We start from the raw sequence: 19,581 nt of genomic DNA on the forward strand, positions 1-19,581 counted from the left end.
TCTATCTATCTATCTATCTATCTATCTATCTATCTATCTATCTATCTATCTAATTTTATTTCATGTGCACTGAAACATTTTGCCTGCATGTATGTCTGTGTGAGGGTGTCAGATCACCTGGAACTGTAGTTAAGTTACAGACAATTGTGAGCTGCCATGTTGGTGCTTGGACTTGAATCTGAGTCCTCTGGAAAAGCAACTAGGGCTCATAACCACTGAGCCTTCTCTCCAATTCCCTCAATATATATTTTTAAAGAAGCAAATCTTAAAAGAACATCCCAATTCTCTGCCATATAAACAATTCCCTGTGGCCCCCAAACAGCGAACCTAGTAGATTCTCTAGTACATGCAGTGTTTCCTTTGGTCCTTTGGATGAATTCACATTCATCTCCAAAATTAAACTCCCTGGTCTCACACATATAAAAAGGTGGGAACCTCCTGGGATAACAAAAGACAGGTTCTGATAGGATAGAAAGGGCTTCACAAGAAAGCACATAGCTCTCATTTTTTTTCTAATGACTAAAGAGGGTCTTATAAATAGTTACGAATTAAAAATGGTTGAGGTGCACATATAAATAAACATTTCCATAAAGACCCTGACAACCAGAGTCCAGCAGCCTCATTACTCAACACCATATCACGCAAAATGACAGAAGACAGCTGGCAAACACCCTCTCACCCTACACAAGCACAACTGATATGCTTATGGGCTCTGTGGGCAAGTCAGAAGAAAAAGCACACTACAGCAGCCAGCAGCCATGGAAGCATGTGATCCCCACGCGAGGGCAGTGCAGGAGGGAAGGGCACACAATATGTATCCCAAAGGTCCCAATAAGTGAGAGCAAAGACAAAGGGTGTGAAAAGCCAAGCACTCCCCACACTCACTTCACGGACGTCTCGCTGCAGTTTCGTATTCATCTCTTCAGACTTGATGAGGTCTTTTCTAGCTGTGTCCAGATCCTCCTCCAGCTCTGCTGCATGACTGGACAAGGAGGCCAGGCGCTCCTTCATCTGGCTCTGCTCTCTTGCTTGCCGGTCTATGACCTCCTGCAGCTCCAGCACTTTGGCAAGATCCTCGTGGCTCAAGGAACCATCAGAAGATCTCTGAAAAGAACAGCCGGGTGGCACCCTCTTTGATATACCTCCAGGAAAACAGGGACCATCATAGGAACCTGTGCGCTCATCAGTGGGCACAGACCTTGCCACTGCTCCCCAAGAGCCCCACATGGCAAAACAAAACCAGAAAACCCACAGAAAAAAGCCATGGACTTGCCTTGCCATTGGTGCTTGGTGCACTTTCCTGTTCGTGGTTTCCATCAAGTATTCCATCTGTTAGTGTTTTCTTCTGATTATTCTGTTCTTTGAGAATCATTAGCTAAAAAGAAAAAAATAAACACACTAGTGTGAGATCATACAAGAAATAAGTAACGGTGCTCTGTGGCTTTGGGAGACAAGTGGTTGTAACTGTTGTACAGCCAAAGGCTTTGGGCAGAGCTTTAGAAACCCCATCATCTGCACAGACAGAGGCACTAGGGAGAGGCTGAGGGCTGAGACAGAGTCCAGTAATGCCACAGGCTGATCTACATCTAGGAAAAGAAGCAATTTCTGGTGTCTGTTACTGTCTCATACTTCTAAAGTAAGTAACAATCAAACCCCTCCAGTTCCAATTCCATGAAAGTACCCCAAGCTTACCTCTTTGTGAGTGGCACCCAGCTCCTCTTCTAACAAGCTGCACCTCTCCAGAGCTACTCTTAGTCGTTCTCGTACCTGCAAGTGAAGAGCTGAGCATGCACTTGGACTCCTGCTGCATGCCCAATGCAACACAGCATTAATGGAATACAACAGACTGGCATTCTACTGCCACCGAGAACATCCCAGTGGCTCTGTTTTGAGCCAGGCTGCCTGAATCTTGTGAGCCTCTGTTGCCTCAATCCCCTGAGTACAGGGACCACGGGTGTGTATATTTTAAATATGGCAAAATCTTGTTCCTAAATAAATCAGACTATATAATAATAATAATAGTAATAATAATAATAACAAGTATTATTATTATTATTATTATTATTATTATTATTATTATTATTATTATTATTTTCTTTTCCTGGAGCAGAAAAGGTTGAGATAGAATCTTGCTACATAGCCCTAGCTGGCCTAGTACTAATCTATGTAGCTAAGGCTGGCCCTGATCTCTCAGCAATCCTCCTTGTTTCTTAAGTGCGAGAATTATAGGCTTTAGGAATCATACTAGGCCCAAATTCTTATTAGCATTTTGATACAAAAAATGTAAGGCATTTGAGCCATGGATGATCATCATTAGAAGGCCTGTGCCTCTAACAGAGGTCACAGGACCTCTAGCTATAAAACAGTGGCCACGGTACCCATGAAGGCCCCTGACAGGGCATACAGCTGTAGGTGTGGTGATGGTACCTTTTCATCCAAGGCTTTGTGGTGCTCAAACAGTGACTTCAGTGCTTTCAGCACCTCCACCTCGCTGGACACACCTGCAGGTGACTGTGCTTGCCTCTTCACCACTGTCATCCGCAGAGAGCGCTCATGCCTGGAGACAAGGCACTCTAAGTGCTCCAACAGCAGCTGTAATAAAGTGCAGGGCAATAAAGTGCTTGCCTCATAGGTAAGCACTCCACCCCACAGAAAGGGGAGATGGACTCAACTCAGCAGAGAAGCCCCCTAGGCTGAATAAAAACATGCTAAGATCCCAAGGGGACAATGGGCCCTCCACAGAATGAGAAGGGCATAGGAGACTGACCCTAGTGTTGTTCCTCTCTGCCTTCAGCTCGGCGATTTCCTCCTCCCTCTCCAGAAGCTGCTCCCTACACACGTTGAGTTCCTTCGTGAGTGCAGCAAACTCCTAGAGAGTGACAAGCACAAGAAAGACTGAACGAATTCAAATGCAAACAAAAACATCAGAAAAAAGACCCCAAGAGCCTCTACTTCCCCACCCACTAGAATGCATCAGAAGGTGTCTCTGATCCTCCAGGGAAAGAGGGGCTGACTGGCCTGTCTCCCCACTTCCCTAATAACCCAGACCTTCATCCAGCCCTCCAGCCTTCCCTCCCTTCCTGTGTCCCAGTCATGGCCAGTGGGCATGGTGCAATCTAAGCCCACCTCCTCAGAAGATCAGGAATAGAGCAGGTAAAGACAAGTTTAGCGACTTGAAGATATGCGACTTAGGACCACTGGAGACAGCAAAGATAAAAAGACCCAGACAGCTAGAGGTTGGCCTGACCTTCTCTTTGTGGGACTGGGACATCTCAGGGCTAGTCTTCAGGCAGAAAGTGTGCTCAAAGGCAAACCTTAAAAATTGATTTTTTACAAGAGCAAAACCTTTTGCAGAGACGAGGAGAGCTCCCACGGGGCTGACCATCCCACAGTGCTGCCCCAGGGCACTTCTCACACTGTCTACTAAGTATAAGCCATGAGTTCATGTGCTCCTGCCAGTTTCTCAATGGAGCCAAACCCTTTGAGATAATTACTCAGAAGTAATCCACCTATAGTTTCTTTGCACTTTTTAGAGAAAAAGGGAGGGATAATGGTCCACATGATACAAAATTAATCAATCAGACATTCAAAGTATAAAGGGTTGTTGTTGGACAATTTTATTTTTAAAAAGTAGGCACATATCTTTGATCCCAGCAATCGGGAGGCAGAGGAAGGCAGAGCTCTGAGTTCGAGGGCAGCCTGGTCTACAGAGCTGGTTTGTCTACAGAGGACATAGAGCTACCCTGTCTCAAAAAACAAAAACAAAACAAGCAAATAAAAACAGGTCACGTATTCAAATCCCACCCATATAGGACCTTTACTACTCATAGCCAACTGACTACCAGTCACACGTTCTGGTTTCATAGGCTGGCCCACTAATGTTGCCTGTGCCCCAAGGCAGAGAAGCTAAGCACAGGCTGAGTGAAGACAGTCAACAGCTGAAAAAGGTATCTCTACGGGAGCAGGTAGAGGGAGACAGAGGAGATAGCTGAGAGTGCAATGGTCACTGGGAAGCTAGAGAACAAGGATGAGGGATGGGAGGGTTTAGGGGGTGTTTATTTTGTTTTGCACCCATCCCACCCCACTCCACCCATGGCTGGTGGCAAGCAAATATTCATTTTAACTCATCATTGTCTCTCAGAAGAAATCAGTAAATCTCCTGCAGGAACAGCAGCTGTGCTGATCCACAGCCTGGCAGCAGGAGCTCAGCCAGATAGACCAAGAGTAAGACCAAGACACTTGAGAGTAAGCACAGGCTTACAAGCCAATGCCACACATTGCAGGCTTTAAAGAGAGCCCCAAGGCTGGTTCTGAAAAGCACAGAGAAGGTTGGGGAAGGGGAGACACAGTGGACCTTGGTTCTGCAGGTTAAAGGCAGGGATTCTGGCCCGAGAATGGCTTGAGTTTCATGCACCTGGAGCAACAGGGCAAAGTATGCTCTGAAAGGAGAGGAGGAATGGACAGATTGCATTCCAGATGTCCAGAGAGCAGTGTCAGAAAGGGAGCTAAAACTCCCAGGCATGACTCCTACTGTGTTCAGGAGCAGGATACCCAAAAAGAACAAGAGCCAAGCCCCATAGGAGCACCAATAAGAGACCCAGATGTCAGTGAAGCAGAAGCAAATTCTGACACTGGTAGTGGCTGATCAGGTGGGCCAACCCATCATGACAGTGAATGGTGAGACACAGGTCAATAATGACTGTGGCATGGTGACAACAGTAGTTCTGTGCCATGGTAACTGGACTGAAGGAAACAGTACAACCATGAAGTCAGACCCAGAAGCAAAGCAATGACATATAGGGCAGAGGCTACACAAAGAAGTTCAGCGTTCCGGAAGATGGGGCTCTTCCTGCATATGGCAAGAATCCTGGGCATCACACAGACGGCCAAGAGGCTGAGGGCAAAGGCAGCATTTCTTGGGCACTGAGCAAAACCAGTGTACAGAAAGAGGGAATGTGGGCACAGATCCAGATAAAGGAGGCAGGGTGCCAGAGCTCCTTTGGGAGCAGAGATAAGCTTGAGTTTGGAGATGGTACAGGATGAACCCTGGAATGGATAATACTTCCAGCACACAGTGGCAAGGAGGGCAACAGGAAGGTGAGGAACACACAGCTTCAATGACAGCAGGTGGGGCTCACAGGATTTCAGAGTGGCAAGAAGTAGGGAAAGCATGAGACTGATAGGGACAGACAATTGTCAGCATCTTTTGTCTGAGATTCACATTCAATAAATACATTTCATCACAATGCAGCAAAAGAAAATGGAGGCAGAACTGCACACGTTACAGGCCTGTTACTGCCAGGATGAGGGAGAATGACCTGTAGACACCTCATTCCTATAGAAGGCTGCATAGTATGGCCTCCTATGTCATCATCTGGCGTTGTTCCATCTTTCTCAGCACTAGAAGCAAACAGCCTGTAATTATATTTTTTCTCATTTTTTTTTAAGGCAGTGTCTCACTAGGTAGACCAGGCTGGCCTTGAACTAATGACTCTTTTCCTGCACCCTCCTAAGTGTCTGACTTGGGCCTTCATCTTTCTCAAATATTTGTTGCAGGATTCCTTAAAGATCCCCAAGCTACTTCCACTCTCCTACTTGCTTTCCATGTGCCTTTTTTTTGTTTGACCAGTTTTTTGAGATAGGGTTTTTCTATGTAGCCCTGGCTGTCCTAGAACTTGCTTTGGAGGCTGTCCTCAAACTTAGAGATCCACCTGCCTCTGCTTCTTGAGTGCTGAAATTAAAGGTACATACCACCATACCTGGCTCCCTGTGCCCTCTTAGCACAAAAGGAAGATGCTTATTTCTGTTACTGCAGTTACATATGCATGTTTTCCATAAATTCAACAGTCCAGCTCTATGGTGGCACACTGCTCTGGCTACAATGGAGAACAAACTCACAAAACTTGACATCATTTTACTCAAAAAAAAAAAAAAAACAAAAACAAAACAAAACAAAAACCTTTCTCTTTGTTCAAAAGAATCCAACAACTGAAAATATATCAAACCAAATTTAATTTAGGAGTTTAGATAAACATTAGGCAGGAAATTCCAAAGCTGCAGACTCCAAAAACCACATCCCTATTTGTATAACTGCTGAACAAAAACCCCTACAAGACCCTAAGCAATGTGCAGGAAGGATCTACTCATCACTGCAGGGTCCAACTCTCCACATACCTTTTTGCCTCTTAAAAAAATTAATTTCAACCAGGTACAGTGACATACTCCTATCTTCCCATCAATCAGGAGATGCAGGCAGGAAGATCAGGAGTTTAAGATGGTCCTCAGCAATATAGTGTGTTTGAGGCCAAAATGAGCTAGATGAGATCTTGTCTTTAAAAAGTAGTAATGAAAAGGCAGAGGCAATTAAAAATAGTATTGCCGGGCTAGGGCAATGACTTACTTTGTAGAATGTTTGTTGTTTCCCCAACTAATGACCCCCCCAAAAAAAAAACCTAAGTCTGTACAAAAGAAATATGCATTTCCATTTGACATTATCAGAGTAAGTTCATTAAAAAAATAATATTAACCACTAAAATTAGTTCAATAACTTGGTTCACAATGCTTTTACCATTTCTGGACAAAAAAAAAAAAAAAAAAAAAAAAATCTGCTCTGCCAGAATCAAATCCATAACTCAGCCAGGCAATGTCCTTGGGCCAGAAGCGCTTCTCTCTACAGGCTTATAGCCCCTACTTTCCTGTTCTCCAGAAGCCAGCTCCACTCTCCACCCCCATCCTCACTATCTGGCTCTGCCCCTTCCACACTTGTGTGATGTTCCATATGCCACACTCTGCCAGGACCATCAATGGCACCTTTTAATGTTTAAATCAAATTTTGTTGTTGCACTAAAAAGATCCATGATTATTCCAGCATTAAATAGGTAGTTGTACCACACAACATGCCAGGGACAGCCTGAGGATGCTGTGCTGCTGAAATAAGCCAGACACAGAAGCACAAACACTGTGGGAAATGTGAGTGTCCTCATCTGCATCATGCAATTAAAAAACAAAACAAACAAACAAACAAAAAAAACCCAAACTGGGGGAAAAACTTCACCAAAAGCAAAAAAGCCCATGTCTTGTTTTTTTAGGACACAGTATAAAGAAAAAAACAGAAACAGTAAATGAGTCTCAACACAAAAGCAGAGTCACTCACAACTGACACCACGTGCAGTCAAGAGCGGCTGCCTGCCTTGGAATCTTAAATGAAGACAGCAAAATGGGCAGGGCTGTGCCTGTCACACCAGCACTCACCTCTCCACACACTGTCCACACTAACACAAACTGTGGGAGAAAAGGGCTGGATGGACAATTTGGCCCATGATTCACCGCCTCTTGGAACCTGCCCAGAGCCACATGACCACAGAAGCAACAGCTTGTCAGTAGCTGGGCATTATCTATTAGTAGCAGGTTAAAACACAAATATTGGATATAGTGGTATACTGCTGTGATCCCAGCACTTGGGAGGCAGATGCAGGAGAATCAACAGCTTAAGACAAGCTTGGGCTATGGAGAGAACCTGTCTCAAAAGAATAAACAATTCTGTTGCAAGTTCTGGTGAGTCTAGTTCTTTTCCCATTTCTCTTTTTGAAAAATCATGCAAAGGCCACACCTAACCTTAACATCTCCCTAGTAAATTAACCCCAGGTTAGGACATCTTTCAGGAAGGCCTGTTTTGGTGAAAGCAAATGGACACTATTCTCGTCTTTATACAGACCACCTACAGAAAAACGCCTTTGAACTGTTAGTGCTGACACATTGTAGCCATCGACAGTGCTAAAAGTGAGCATTTACATCTCCATCTGGATGGATTGTTTAATATTAAAACTAGAAAAAAAGGGCCAGCAAGGTAGCTTTGTGGGTAAAAGCACTTGCTGCAGAAACCCAACACTCCCAGAACACACTATGGTAGACTAAAACTGACTCCTGAAAGTTGTTCCCTGACTTCTACACATGTGCCATGGGACATACATGCACACATGAACACACACGTGTATATACACATACATAAGTAATATGTAAAGGAAAATCTTCTGTTTAGAAAACAGAAAGAAAGGAAGTTTGTCCCTTGAAAATAAGGTGGAAGCACAATTGCATGGTGGTAGTGACTGGTCAGTTGGAGAAACTTGCTCCCAGATGACCCCCACACTCACACTGCCACCTCCGGCCTGCAAGCCCTAATGGGCTGTCCTCACTGCCTGTGCAGTCTGGCTTCAGCCCCACTTCCTCCCCAGAGAGTTCTGGCCAACACACTGGGGGTATGAGCCGTTCCCACCTGATCTGGCCTGCTAGAAAGCAAGGGCTGCTGGAAGTACACCCCATTTCCTGCTTTGCCATTTTAGAATATAACTGACCCTGGGGCATACCTGCCTTCCCACCACCTGTGCTTATTCATCTCTATCTGAGTATCTCACAAGGCTCCACACACTCTCACACTGGTTTCATCACTTCATCTCACAACTGCCCTGGCCCCAGTTCCTAAGCCAGTGGACAATAGCAGCCAGTCAATCAGGTCAGATGCTCTGACAGCATGTCACCCCCTTCTACTCCCTACATTACCTCCCACTGAGGACTCCTATGGTTGATTATACCTCCTACACATATCTTCTGGAACTCTTTCCCAGAGCCTAGCTCTTCCATCAAGCCACCATGTCTGCTTGTTCTACTATAAAGCTGCCTAGTTCCCTGAGTCTCCCTTCTTCCAAATTTGTCGTTTTTCTGAAACAAAACCCTGACACTCCCTTGCTTAGATTTCTTCACAAACACCCTGTGGTAGAGGGTCAGTGACAAAGCTCCTTTGTACCAGTGAGAAGCACTGACACCTCTATGCAACCAAACATGATCCTAAGCATGTGCATGGGTCCCTCACAAATCCTCACTGCCAGGCAGCATGAGCCCTCCAAGTATAGAACAGTGGTGGCCCCTGCTATAATCACTGCCTCAAAACCAGCAGGCTGCCACAGGGAAGCCCACATCCCTCCACACTGTCCTTGTTCCTTCTCTGAACATGACCTCATATTGGTCCTCTGCCTCAGATCCACATATCTACCTACTCCAGAGCAGCTGCTACCACCCTGCAGTTCAGAGGTTAGGCACTTCCTACAGAGGCTTTCCTCAACTTCCCCTGCTGGGAGCTAGCAAAGCCAGACTCTGTGCACCTTCCTGCTGGCCTAGGTGTTGCAGGAGGAAGAAGCCTAGTTCCACAACAGAATGCCTGCCACCCAGGTCTGCCTAGCAAGTGTGCAATGCCCACAAATGATGGTGATGGCACAAAAGATACCACCCTCAAAGGAGATGCTGCCTAGTAGAAACTTGACACCATCTGACTGGGTTCATACTTTAAACATTGCTGAAGCAGTACTTACCCTCCTATGCCACACAACCAGAAATGGACCAAGTCAGAGAATATGTGCTCTGTCAATGCCACTGCCACCAATCACAGAGAACTGAACACACATTAACTTCACTGTCCATCACTCTCCAATGCAGTTATAACTTACAGCAAAAGACTTGTTATGTTTTGATGAGAAAGTTAAAGGCCATGTATAGTCATATATGTTTGTGTATGAGGGAGCAACAACATTCTGCACTGACTCTGCTACAAGACTAATGGTCTAGTCCCACAGCCCAGCACCTAGACAGCTGCCTTACCCTCTTTTTCTTCTTTGCTCTCCTTTTCTGTGTGTTTTGGTTTCTGAAACCAAATAGCTCATATAGTCCAGGCTGGTCTCAAACTCACTTTGTAGCAGGGAATGACTTGAACTCCTGCTCTTCCTATCTCAGCCTGAGAGCAAGGATCACGGGTATGCACCACCATGCCTGGCTCCCTCACTACTTCTAAACACATGCACACACGTACAGGATATGCTTAATTCGTCTGAATGCCAGAATAAATTCTTTTGATTTGCAGCATCTCCCCTTTTTAAAGCTCTCTGGGGCACTAGGGACAGAGTGAAATACTATCTACTATAGACCAGCAAACAACCATATGCCTAAAGTGAGTTATATTTGGTATTAAAAGTTGACTCTTCTTAGCCATCACATGCACATTGCTGCCCATGCTCACTGCAGGAGTCTGACAGGCAGCTCCTCCTCTGGTCTCACCTCAGACCACAGACCAGCAATGGCTTCCACCTCAACCTTTCAGGCTGATTGAGGTACACAGGAGTCAGAGGAGAGACAGCAAATTCCAACCACACACTGTTTCCATGTAGGACACATACTCTTGTGCCTATAGCACTACCACATGCTTTAAATTTCCCTGCAGAACAACCGCAACTTTTTCTTCGCTCGACAATGTGATCTTTAGGTGAGCCATCTGGGCACCCTGTGACATTCTATCTTGCAAAGGAAGTGTCTGCTGTGCCTGTGGGACACCAAGCCAGTCCCTGAGCATATGCCTCCCAAATTGCTGCCCATGTCCTAACTCAGTGGTCATGCCTTGTGATGCTGGCAGCAGTGGAACACTAAGCACAAAACAGCATGTGGGTGTGAGAAATAGCAGTATCTACAGCTCTATGGGCCTGACAGGTTGATGCCAACCTGCAGGCAAGGACTGAGTAACTTGCCATTCCTCTGGTAAAATGACATAATGCTGGCCAGTGAAGACAGGAAAACCCAAGGAGTTCTTCCTGCATGCGCACGCACTCACACACGCGCACACACGCACGCGCACATACACACGCACGTGCACATACACACGCACACGCACACACACACACACATACGCACACGCACACACACACACACACACACACGAATACACCACTCAACACTTTCCACACTAGGCAGGGGAATACACCACTCAACACTTTCCACACCAGGCAGGGGGTATTCACACACTAAGCATTTCTCTGACACACTGGCTAGGTTCCCAATTCCATTTGACTGTACATGGCTTACCCAGATACAGCATCAGATCCCACGTGTGCTCTACCCCGCAAGAATACACACCCTAGCCCCTTGAAGGTAGCATCACAACTCCAGGTTCGTTCTGACCTGTATGTTGAGGATTTCTGCAGGCCACTCCTCACGTCTGGGTCACTTGCTGGAGTAGCCCATAGAACTCAGGGGGAGTGCTGGCTTACATCTGCCCACTACTCTTATTATAAAGGCCATGATGAAGGGTGACCACAGCTACCAGACCAGAGTGCCTCAAGAACAAGATTCGTAAGGAGAGGCACCTCCACATCCTCTTCAGGCCTGTACCTCCCATGTTCAGCTACCTGGATATTTATTCACCCTACCTTTTGTTTTGGGGGATTTTTTGGTGGTGGGGGGGCAGGGGGTTGTTGTTTTTTGTTTGTTTGTTTTGTTTTGTTTTGTTTTTGACTCAGGTTTTCTCTTTGTATCCCTGGCTGTCCTGACCAGGCTGGCCTTCAACTCAAAGATCCGCCTGCTTCTGCCTCCTGAGTGCTGGGAATAAAGGTATGTAACACCATGCCCATCTCCTGTCTTTTACTTTTCACTGAGGTTTTAAGGCCCAGGCAGGCTAAAGCTATCACCGGCCTCTAGTCAATCTCTCCTCTCTAGAGGCTAGGGTAGGGTGGGACTGAGATCCCCAAATCCTTGGGGCTATCTTGAACTTCCTGGTGCCTAGCCCCAAGCTGAAATGAGGTGGGCATTCAGAATCACTTGTAACCCACAAAAGTTGTTCCTATCACTCTGGAGAATTTTAGGGAGGAAAATAACCAGGGCAAAGACCAAACACATAATTCCTGTCACAGTCTCACATCTGTCACCAACTGAGAACCACTTCAAATTACAGGTCAGCAGATCTCCAGAAACATCCAGATACTGAACACCATGACACCACTTCCCAAGGCTGAGCATCAGGGGCAGGTGCACACAGTGGCTCTGAAGACAAACTTGACACCCTGCACTGAGCAACTGCACTGCTACAAGAGTCACTTTGGATGCCTCCTGCTAAGCTCACTTAAGAGTATCACCCTGGGGGCTGGAGAAATTACTCAGAGGTCCTAAGTTCAATTCCCAGCAACCACATGGAGGCTCATAACCATCTATAATGAGATCTGGTGCCCTCTTCTGGCCTGCGGATGTACACACAGACAGAAGAGTAGCATCCTGACACACAGGGATCTCTAGATAGGGAACTCTAGATACTGCACCTGTGGGATAAGGGAGGGAGTCCTGGGGGAAGGGGTGTTGAAAGCTGCTACTAAGCGGGAGAGGATACAGAACAGGCTATCCAGCATTGTAACAAATACAGAAGACACGGATGACACACCTCGGCCATCGCAGGCAAAGGAGCTTGAGGCCACGGTTTCTGCTCATGCCTCTGGATGCACTGGGTCAGAGGTATTCCAGAATGAATGGAAGGTTAAGTGAAAAAACCAGAAGTGAAAGGTGTCTTGCTAGAGAGTTCTCCTGGCACTGAGAAACATATGCACCCCCATATGGCCAGCTGCATTACAGCATTTCCTGACTATCTGCTGACAGCCTAGGAAACACAAATGCTCCAGTGTTCAAGATCACACAGCTCAAGCTGTATGAAATAATGTAGCTGAACTTGAAAGGCCCTGGATGCTTGTTCATGAAGTTTTTTCCTAACAAGAATGGCTGCCTACCGGAAAAGACATAAAAAGACATAAGTGATTGGTGGGAAAGATAAGAAGAAAGAGCCATTGTCAAGCCAGGAAGAGTCTGGACACGCCCCAACTCCCAGCCCCACACAGGCATCTCTTTGCTTATGCAAACTGCCCATCATAACCCTCCCACACAAGTTCTCAGAGGGCCCACTAAAGCCCTAAAGCTAACCAGCCTCCTGGGAGCTCCCAGCCCTCCAGGCCTCTTCTGTTCCTGTCTCAGCCCTCCTGCCACAGCTTCCCTGTACCCATCCAGGGAGCCAAGTTCCCACTACACCCCTGATGTTGATGCTGCCACAATGTCCTGTTTGTAAAGCTGACCCTCAGCTCGTGCACTGACCTCCTGTCTGTCTGTCAGGCACTCAGGTGACATGGGCTTCACCTGCAGCTACCATAGCACCACCAGCATTTTACTGCCTTCCCAAAAAAGATGCTGCGCTGCCAAACACCAAACCCTGGCTAAGCACCAGCAAAGTTTAAGTGTCCTCATATGGAGCTAATCAATTTCACCCCTGACGTCTGATGTCACTGTGACATGTTCATCCTGAACCTCCAATGTAGGTTCTGAGTGCTTAGGCTTTGTAAACCTGCTTAACAAGCATGCTACATCACAAGCGGTTTTCCCTGTAAATTAACAAGTAGCATCTTGAAACGAACAGAGCACAAATCTAATCAAAGGCACCTTTCTAAAAATTCCATCTTACTTTGTGGTAACACTAAGCTGGGCAACAGAATAAAAAACTCAAGAATGAGAGGCTGCCTATGGCTCAGCTGGGGGAGTCTAGCATGCATAAAGTCTGGCTTCATCCCCAGTACTAAGGAAACTAGGCATGGTGGCAGCAGTGTAGAAGTAAGAGTTCAAAGGTTGAAGCCAGCCTGGGCTTCATGGGACCCTGCTTCAAAGAAGGGAGGGAGGGATGGAAGGAAAGAAGGAGAGAAGGAGGGAAGGAGGGAAGGAAGGATTGATTTGATCTTGAATTGGTCTAGAACGCAGTGATTCTCTCCCTTCAGACTCCTGAAGGGAGCTATGATTATAGGTATGAGCCCTGTTAATTCAAAATTTACTAAACAAAAAGAAAATGGACAAAGATAATAAGCTAAGTGTCCATAAAATAAAAATTACAGCCAGACGATGGTGGCACACACCTTTAATCCCAGCACTCGGAAATTAGAGGCAGGCAAATCTCTGTGAGTTTTAGGCCAGCCTGGTCTATAGAGTGTATTCCAGGGATACACAGAGAAAACCTGTCTAGAAAAACAAGGAGAGAAAGAAAAGACAGGAAGGAAGGAAGGAAGGAAGGAAGGAAGGAAGGAAGGAAGGAAGGAAGGAAGGAAGGAAGGAAGGAGAGATAGGTTACAATAAATCTACACTTAACTGGGTTTTTTTGTCGATTTAAAAAAAAAATTATGTACATAGGTGTTTTGCCTGTATATGTCTGTGTTTCACATGTGTGCAGTGCCAGTGAAGGAAGAAAAAGGCATCAGATCCCTGTGTTGTAAGCCAACATGAATGTACTGGGAATTGAACGCAGCTCCTCCAGAACAAAGCCAGTGCTCTTAACATCTGAATCATCTCTCCAGCCCGTTTGTGTTTTCAAATAAGTTCACAGATTTTATGACATTTATTTTCAGTAACCCAGCCAGGCACCTCATTTCCCAAATGGGAAGACAGACTCTGGCAGCTCGGAGATGGAGAAGTACAAAGGTCTCTGGGTCAGTAGTGTCTGTTGCTGTGTTCAGGAAGTTTCCACCATGACAAAAGCCATGAGTGTCTAGGAGGTGTAGTGAGACACTTTTCATTAGTTCTCATTAAATCTGCCACAGCGTCAGCACCCAAGTGTACAGATGACAGAAGTGTCAACCATGAACTTTCCTGACAGATGTTAGAAAGCAGGCTGAGGATCCAAGATGTAAACTGCATGGAGCAGAGTGAGGCAGAGGGGCAGGAAGATAACAGAAAGAAGGGGCTGTTTTCTTAGACAAACAATGGCTTCGTCAGCAGCATGATGCTGACCGCCTACCAGGTGTCTTGTGATTTATTTTGCCCCCGCAAGGCTAGTCTGTTGTGGATATAACTATGTTTTTGTGTTAATCCCAGGTGTGGCATGTGAGACTGATTCAGATGGTCCACAGCAGCAAACTATTTGCCTCATGTGGGCTCAGAGAGGAGCTCTTTGCCAGCTGCAGATAGTTTAAATCTTAGGACTCTGGAGAGAGAATAATTGCCAAAGCCCAGAAAATGTGGAGGAGCTCCAAGAAAGAACAAGGCTGGTGCTACTTCCCTCCTGCGGCTCCTGGTTGCTGTTGATGCAGTGAAACAAGAAGTTGGAGATCTCCTAGAGGATTGAACTGGCTCCAAGGAACCTGATGACTCTAAATAGCAGGAAGCAGCTAAGAGAACTTCGCCCCTCTTCCACTAACCCTTTCTCTCTCCTACCTGGTGTTGGGGTGTTGGCAGGGATGGGGTGGAGTAGAGAGAAAGAAATATAAAAAATGTAAGTAAGAGTTTTTTATTTAAAAAATACTCCAACACTAGTCTCAATATACACTTGATCCTAATACTTCATTTCTGTTTTTCCTGCAGCTGAGGCAATCTTAAAGACCAGAGTAATGAAGCTTTGTGTGGTGGCACACCACTGTAATCCCAGCATGCAGAAGTCTAAGACAGGTTTGTTCAGCCCAACTGGGTTACCAAGTATATCCCTGTGCCATCGGTCAATCAATCGAAGGTAGAGTACAGCAAATGGCATAGAAGACATCAACAGCACAGGTACCAGCCCTACAGGCAACAGGGGCACAAGCCGTCTGGGCCTTGGCCTCCAACCTACAGAGGGCAGGGATGGGGCTGGGGGTACTGTGGAAGCGAGGCTTTCCACAGGCTGTGAGCAAAGGGGCAGGCAAGGAACTACAATGTAACACTTAGGAAGAGCACGCAGAGGTAAGAAGAACAGAAATAAGGAGTTGGGAAATAAGACAGGGCAAGGTTTGATTTATCTTTCATGCCTTCTGGGCAGCAAGTAGAGGTCAGATGATGAAAAGAGCCTAGAGTACCAGCAGGGAGAAAAGGAATGAGCAGAGAAGACAATGATGAGGAGACTCTGGAAGATGCTAGGGAGGCCAGTTCTTGCTTTTGCAGTACTGGGGAGCTCATTATGCTGGGCAAGCTCTGCCTCTGACTGCACCCTCTGCTGCACCCAGCACTTCCCAAGGACAGCCACTTCTTCCTTCAATTCTGTTTTATAATGTATATGGTGTGTGGGTGCATAAGTGCACATTACATGTGTGTGCAATGTAGAGGGCAATGTGGAGGGGTCAACCTTTGGTGTCATGCCTCAGAAGCTGTCCACCTTAGTTTTTATAATCAGACCCAGTTTTTGTTTTTATTATCATTATTTAAGTATGGATGTTTTATGTGTATGTATGTCTGTGTGAAGTCCAGAAGAAAACAGCAGATCCCCTGAAACAGGAGTTCCAAATACCTCTGAGCTGCGAAGTGGGTGCTGCGAATTGAACCTGTATCTCCGGAAGATCCTCATGACACCCAGTTTTTTATATGGGTCCTGGGAACTGAACTCAGGTCCTCATACTTTCAAGCAAACATTTTCCCCAACACACCCCTCAATTTTTTCCCAACACACCCCTCAATTCTTTCAGCAGAGGTTTTCCTGAAGTGGAGAAACCTCGGGAGGCCTGCTGTATCGGGGAGTCAGTATAGCAGGGAGCCATGATGAAGACACCAGCTCCTCTATTCCTATCTTAATGTGAGGCTGTTGCTGACTAGTGGCCTACCTACAGCCCTCTTCCTCCCCCACCCTGAGACAGGGTTTCTCTGTGTAGCCCTGGCTGTCTTAGAACTCATTCTGTAGACCATGCTGGCCTCGAACTCATGCTGGCCTTTGCCTCCTGAGTGAAGGAGTGCGCCACCACCACCTGGTGAGCCCACGTCTTTAAATGAGCAACAACAGTAAAACTGATGGTTATAAGAACAACTCTAGACACTTGTCCTCAAAAAGCTGACAGTCTTTACCTCAGTGTTCTGTGTCATCACCTCTTTATGCAATAGACTGAAATGTGTATGACCAGTCTCTAGAGTTAACTTACAACTAAGGACTATGCCAGTGTCTTGAAGCACAGAAAAGTACAATCTCCACATGAAGTTAGCAAGCTACCGGCTCATACCCCAGAGACTCTGCCCTGTACCAGCAGTGTCCAGGTCAATCACTCTGATGTCTACTGTCCAGGCAGGGCAGGTACACATTAGGACAGCCAACTTCTACCTAGCTCTTCCCAGATGGCCCTGCACAGAGGAACTGCAGCTCCATAAATGGAAGCTCAGACACACAGGTGGAAAGGCATGCAGGGCTGCCCACAGAAATGTGCTTCCCAGCAGGCTCTTCATTCACCGATCAACTTTTTTTGGAACAGGTATTTCTATGATTTGCACAAGAAAAAAAAAAATGGAGTGCACACTCCCCGCCAGTCTAGTGCCTGTATTCTAGTCATTACCAGGATGGTCACACAGATGACCATGCTTGTCTGTGAAGAAAGGACTATCAGAGACAAGAGTGAAAGTAACAAGGACAGTGATGTGACAGAACTCTGGGAAAGATGGCAGTCCACTGGGGACTTGGCAAGTTTCCTGACAATCTCAGTGAAGAATGGGTGAGGTATGCTGATCCACTCTCCATAAATTTGCAGGCCTGTCACAGTTCAGCTAGGCTGCTTCTATGTAGTGGGAGTTTAGGTTTCCTTAAAAACCCAATTATGTGACTATGGTTTTTTGTTTGTTTTAATCCCAGGTGTCGGACATGGGGCTGCTTTAATTTGTCCACAGCTATTAACTATGATTACCTCGTGTACTAGCAGAGGCCTGATCTTTGCCAGCTGCAGATAGCTTAATTCTGGGAACTCTTAAGAGGGTATAAATGCCAGAGCCCAGAGAGATGGGGTGCTCCAAAGAAAAAAAGAGGGTGGTTGCTGCTCTCCCTGCTGCCCCCACCCAGACTGCTATCGCTGGTTTGCTGGCTACTGTAACTATGAAGATCAGACCTTGCACAAGAAACTACATCCCTACTCAGCAGAGAGTAGTCTAAAAAGATCTCAACAACGCCCCTCCCCTCCAACCTTCTTTCTTTCCTACCTGGTGTTGGGGTGTTAGAAGGTATTAGGGGTAGAGAAGGGTGGTAGATTTAAGAACCCAGATAAAGTAACCCAAAAGTATGCCTCACTTCTGTGCTGTGTTATGGCATGTGGTATCTGAGCCCCTTTCTATGTGGAGTCCAGCCCCAAGGAGCAGCATGTGGCCCTGAGAACTAGCTCCTCCTCCAACCATGTATTCTCCCATCCTCTGCAGCAAAGGTTGGTCACCCTGAAGAGAAGGACTGCTACAGAGGCAGCTACTAGACCCCTGCACCCAGCAGTGTCATTGGCAACACAGGGCTCGAGCTCCAGACCAGCACCTTCTCCAGCCCCTTCACAAGGAGACAGGGCCAAATGGCCCACAGCCTTTCTTCACAGACAACAGTCCTCCTCAAAGGCCTTCAACTAACTACTAACTGCTGACCCCACAGGCTATCTGTACAGAGCCTGGCTGGCCTGCAGATTTCAGACACTACACTTGAGCACTTCAGCCACTTTCTACAGTGAAGGGAGAGATGAGGAAGAAATATGTCCACCACGACATACAAACTAGGGCTGGCTGACATGGCACTCTCAAACGCCACCTCGACTTTCTCTGTTGTTGCAGCAGTTTCAGTCATCCTAAAATGTGTCACAGTTGCAGTCAATCACCAAGGACTAAATGTTGACTGATGGGAAATAAGACAGCAGTTAGAAAGCAGAGGCGCAAAAACAGATGTAGCTGGGCATTGGTGGCATATGACTTTAACCTGAACACTCAGGAGGCAGAGGCAGGTGGGTCTCTGTCTGCAGAGTGAGTTCCAGGACAGTCAAAGCTACACACTGAGAAATGCTGTCTCAAAAACCAAACCAAAACAACAAAAACCAACAAAGAACAAAAAAAGAAAGCAGAGCCACTAGCAAGAAAGAAGGGTATCAGTAAGAAGGGAAGGAAATTGAGGGATGGCAATGAAGTGAATGATAAAAATGCACTACACTTATTTATGAAGATGTCATAGACCTATTATATAGATAATACTACTATATTATACATATACATAACATAGGCTAATTTTAAAGGTGGCCATGGGCAGGCAGGGTAGCACAGTAGCTATAGAAAGGCACTTGCCAGCAAGCCTAGAACCCACATGGTAGAAGGAAAGAGCTGACTCCTACAACTTGTCCACTGACCTCCACACTTAGGACATGACATGTACATATATACATACACAGAGACACAAACACAAGCTAAATTTAAAACTGACCATATACTATCTGTAACTCCAGTCCCAGGAGATCAGACATGCCACAGGCAATGTCCTCCTCTGTGATGTGCCATCAGCCTGTTAGAGCATTGTTATAAGCATTGGAGGCTAAACAGGCTCAGAGGCAATGGCCGTCAACCAGTAGACCCCTATTTTCCCAAGTACCCACATACCAAGCACAGGGTGTGCTAAACTCACAGCAGACAAACAAGTGCTTGCTAGACTGAAACCAGAAGCCACTATCCATGATAATACTGCTAAGAGAATTCAAAGCTCAGAAATGAGTGTCCTAACATAGGAGACAAGGAGGCAGACATCCTCCTGCATGAGGACACATTTGTGTCCTCTCCCCCGACCTGGGTATCTCAAGGGAAAAAGAGTACGGTGGGGTGTATCTTGGAGATGGCTGGATATGGTGAGAGACATGGCAAGGCATACTTTTTAAACTATGAATGCCAATTATTCTCCATCATTAAAAGGGAAACACACTTAAGTATTTATAGAACACTTTCAAATAGCACAAGAAACAGGTCTTTCTGGACTTGAACTTAATACTGTGATAAAGGCATGGGGCAGAGCCATATAGCAAAGCAGAA

The 19,581-nt window shown here is 46.1% G+C and overlaps 1 protein-coding gene across 10 annotated transcripts in view; it reads right to left on the bottom strand.

The window, feature by feature from the left end:
• Ppfia1 (PTPRF interacting protein alpha 1) overlaps positions 1 to 19,581 on the bottom strand; it is a 77,637-nt gene that overhangs the window by 42,774 nt on the left and 15,282 nt on the right. For all 10 annotated transcript variants that reach the window (XM_055614671.1, XM_055614677.1, XM_055614676.1 and 7 more), the window contains exons 3-7: positions 2,768 to 2,869; positions 2,428 to 2,592; positions 1,693 to 1,767; positions 1,274 to 1,375; positions 886 to 1,104 (exon numbers count right to left, since the gene is read on the bottom strand). In XM_055614671.1, the coding sequence (XP_055470646.1) occupies positions 886 to 1,104; positions 1,274 to 1,375; positions 1,693 to 1,767; positions 2,428 to 2,592; positions 2,768 to 2,869 (663 nt within the window). The remainder of the gene's footprint in view (positions 1 to 885; positions 1,105 to 1,273; positions 1,376 to 1,692; positions 1,768 to 2,427; positions 2,593 to 2,767; positions 2,870 to 19,581) is intronic.

The sequence above is a fragment of the Psammomys obesus genome, unplaced genomic scaffold (genome assembly GCF_907164565.1).
Source record: "Psammomys obesus unplaced genomic scaffold, mPsaObe1.curated_primary_1811, whole genome shotgun sequence".
NCBI lineage: Eukaryota > Metazoa > Chordata > Mammalia > Rodentia > Muridae > Psammomys > Psammomys obesus.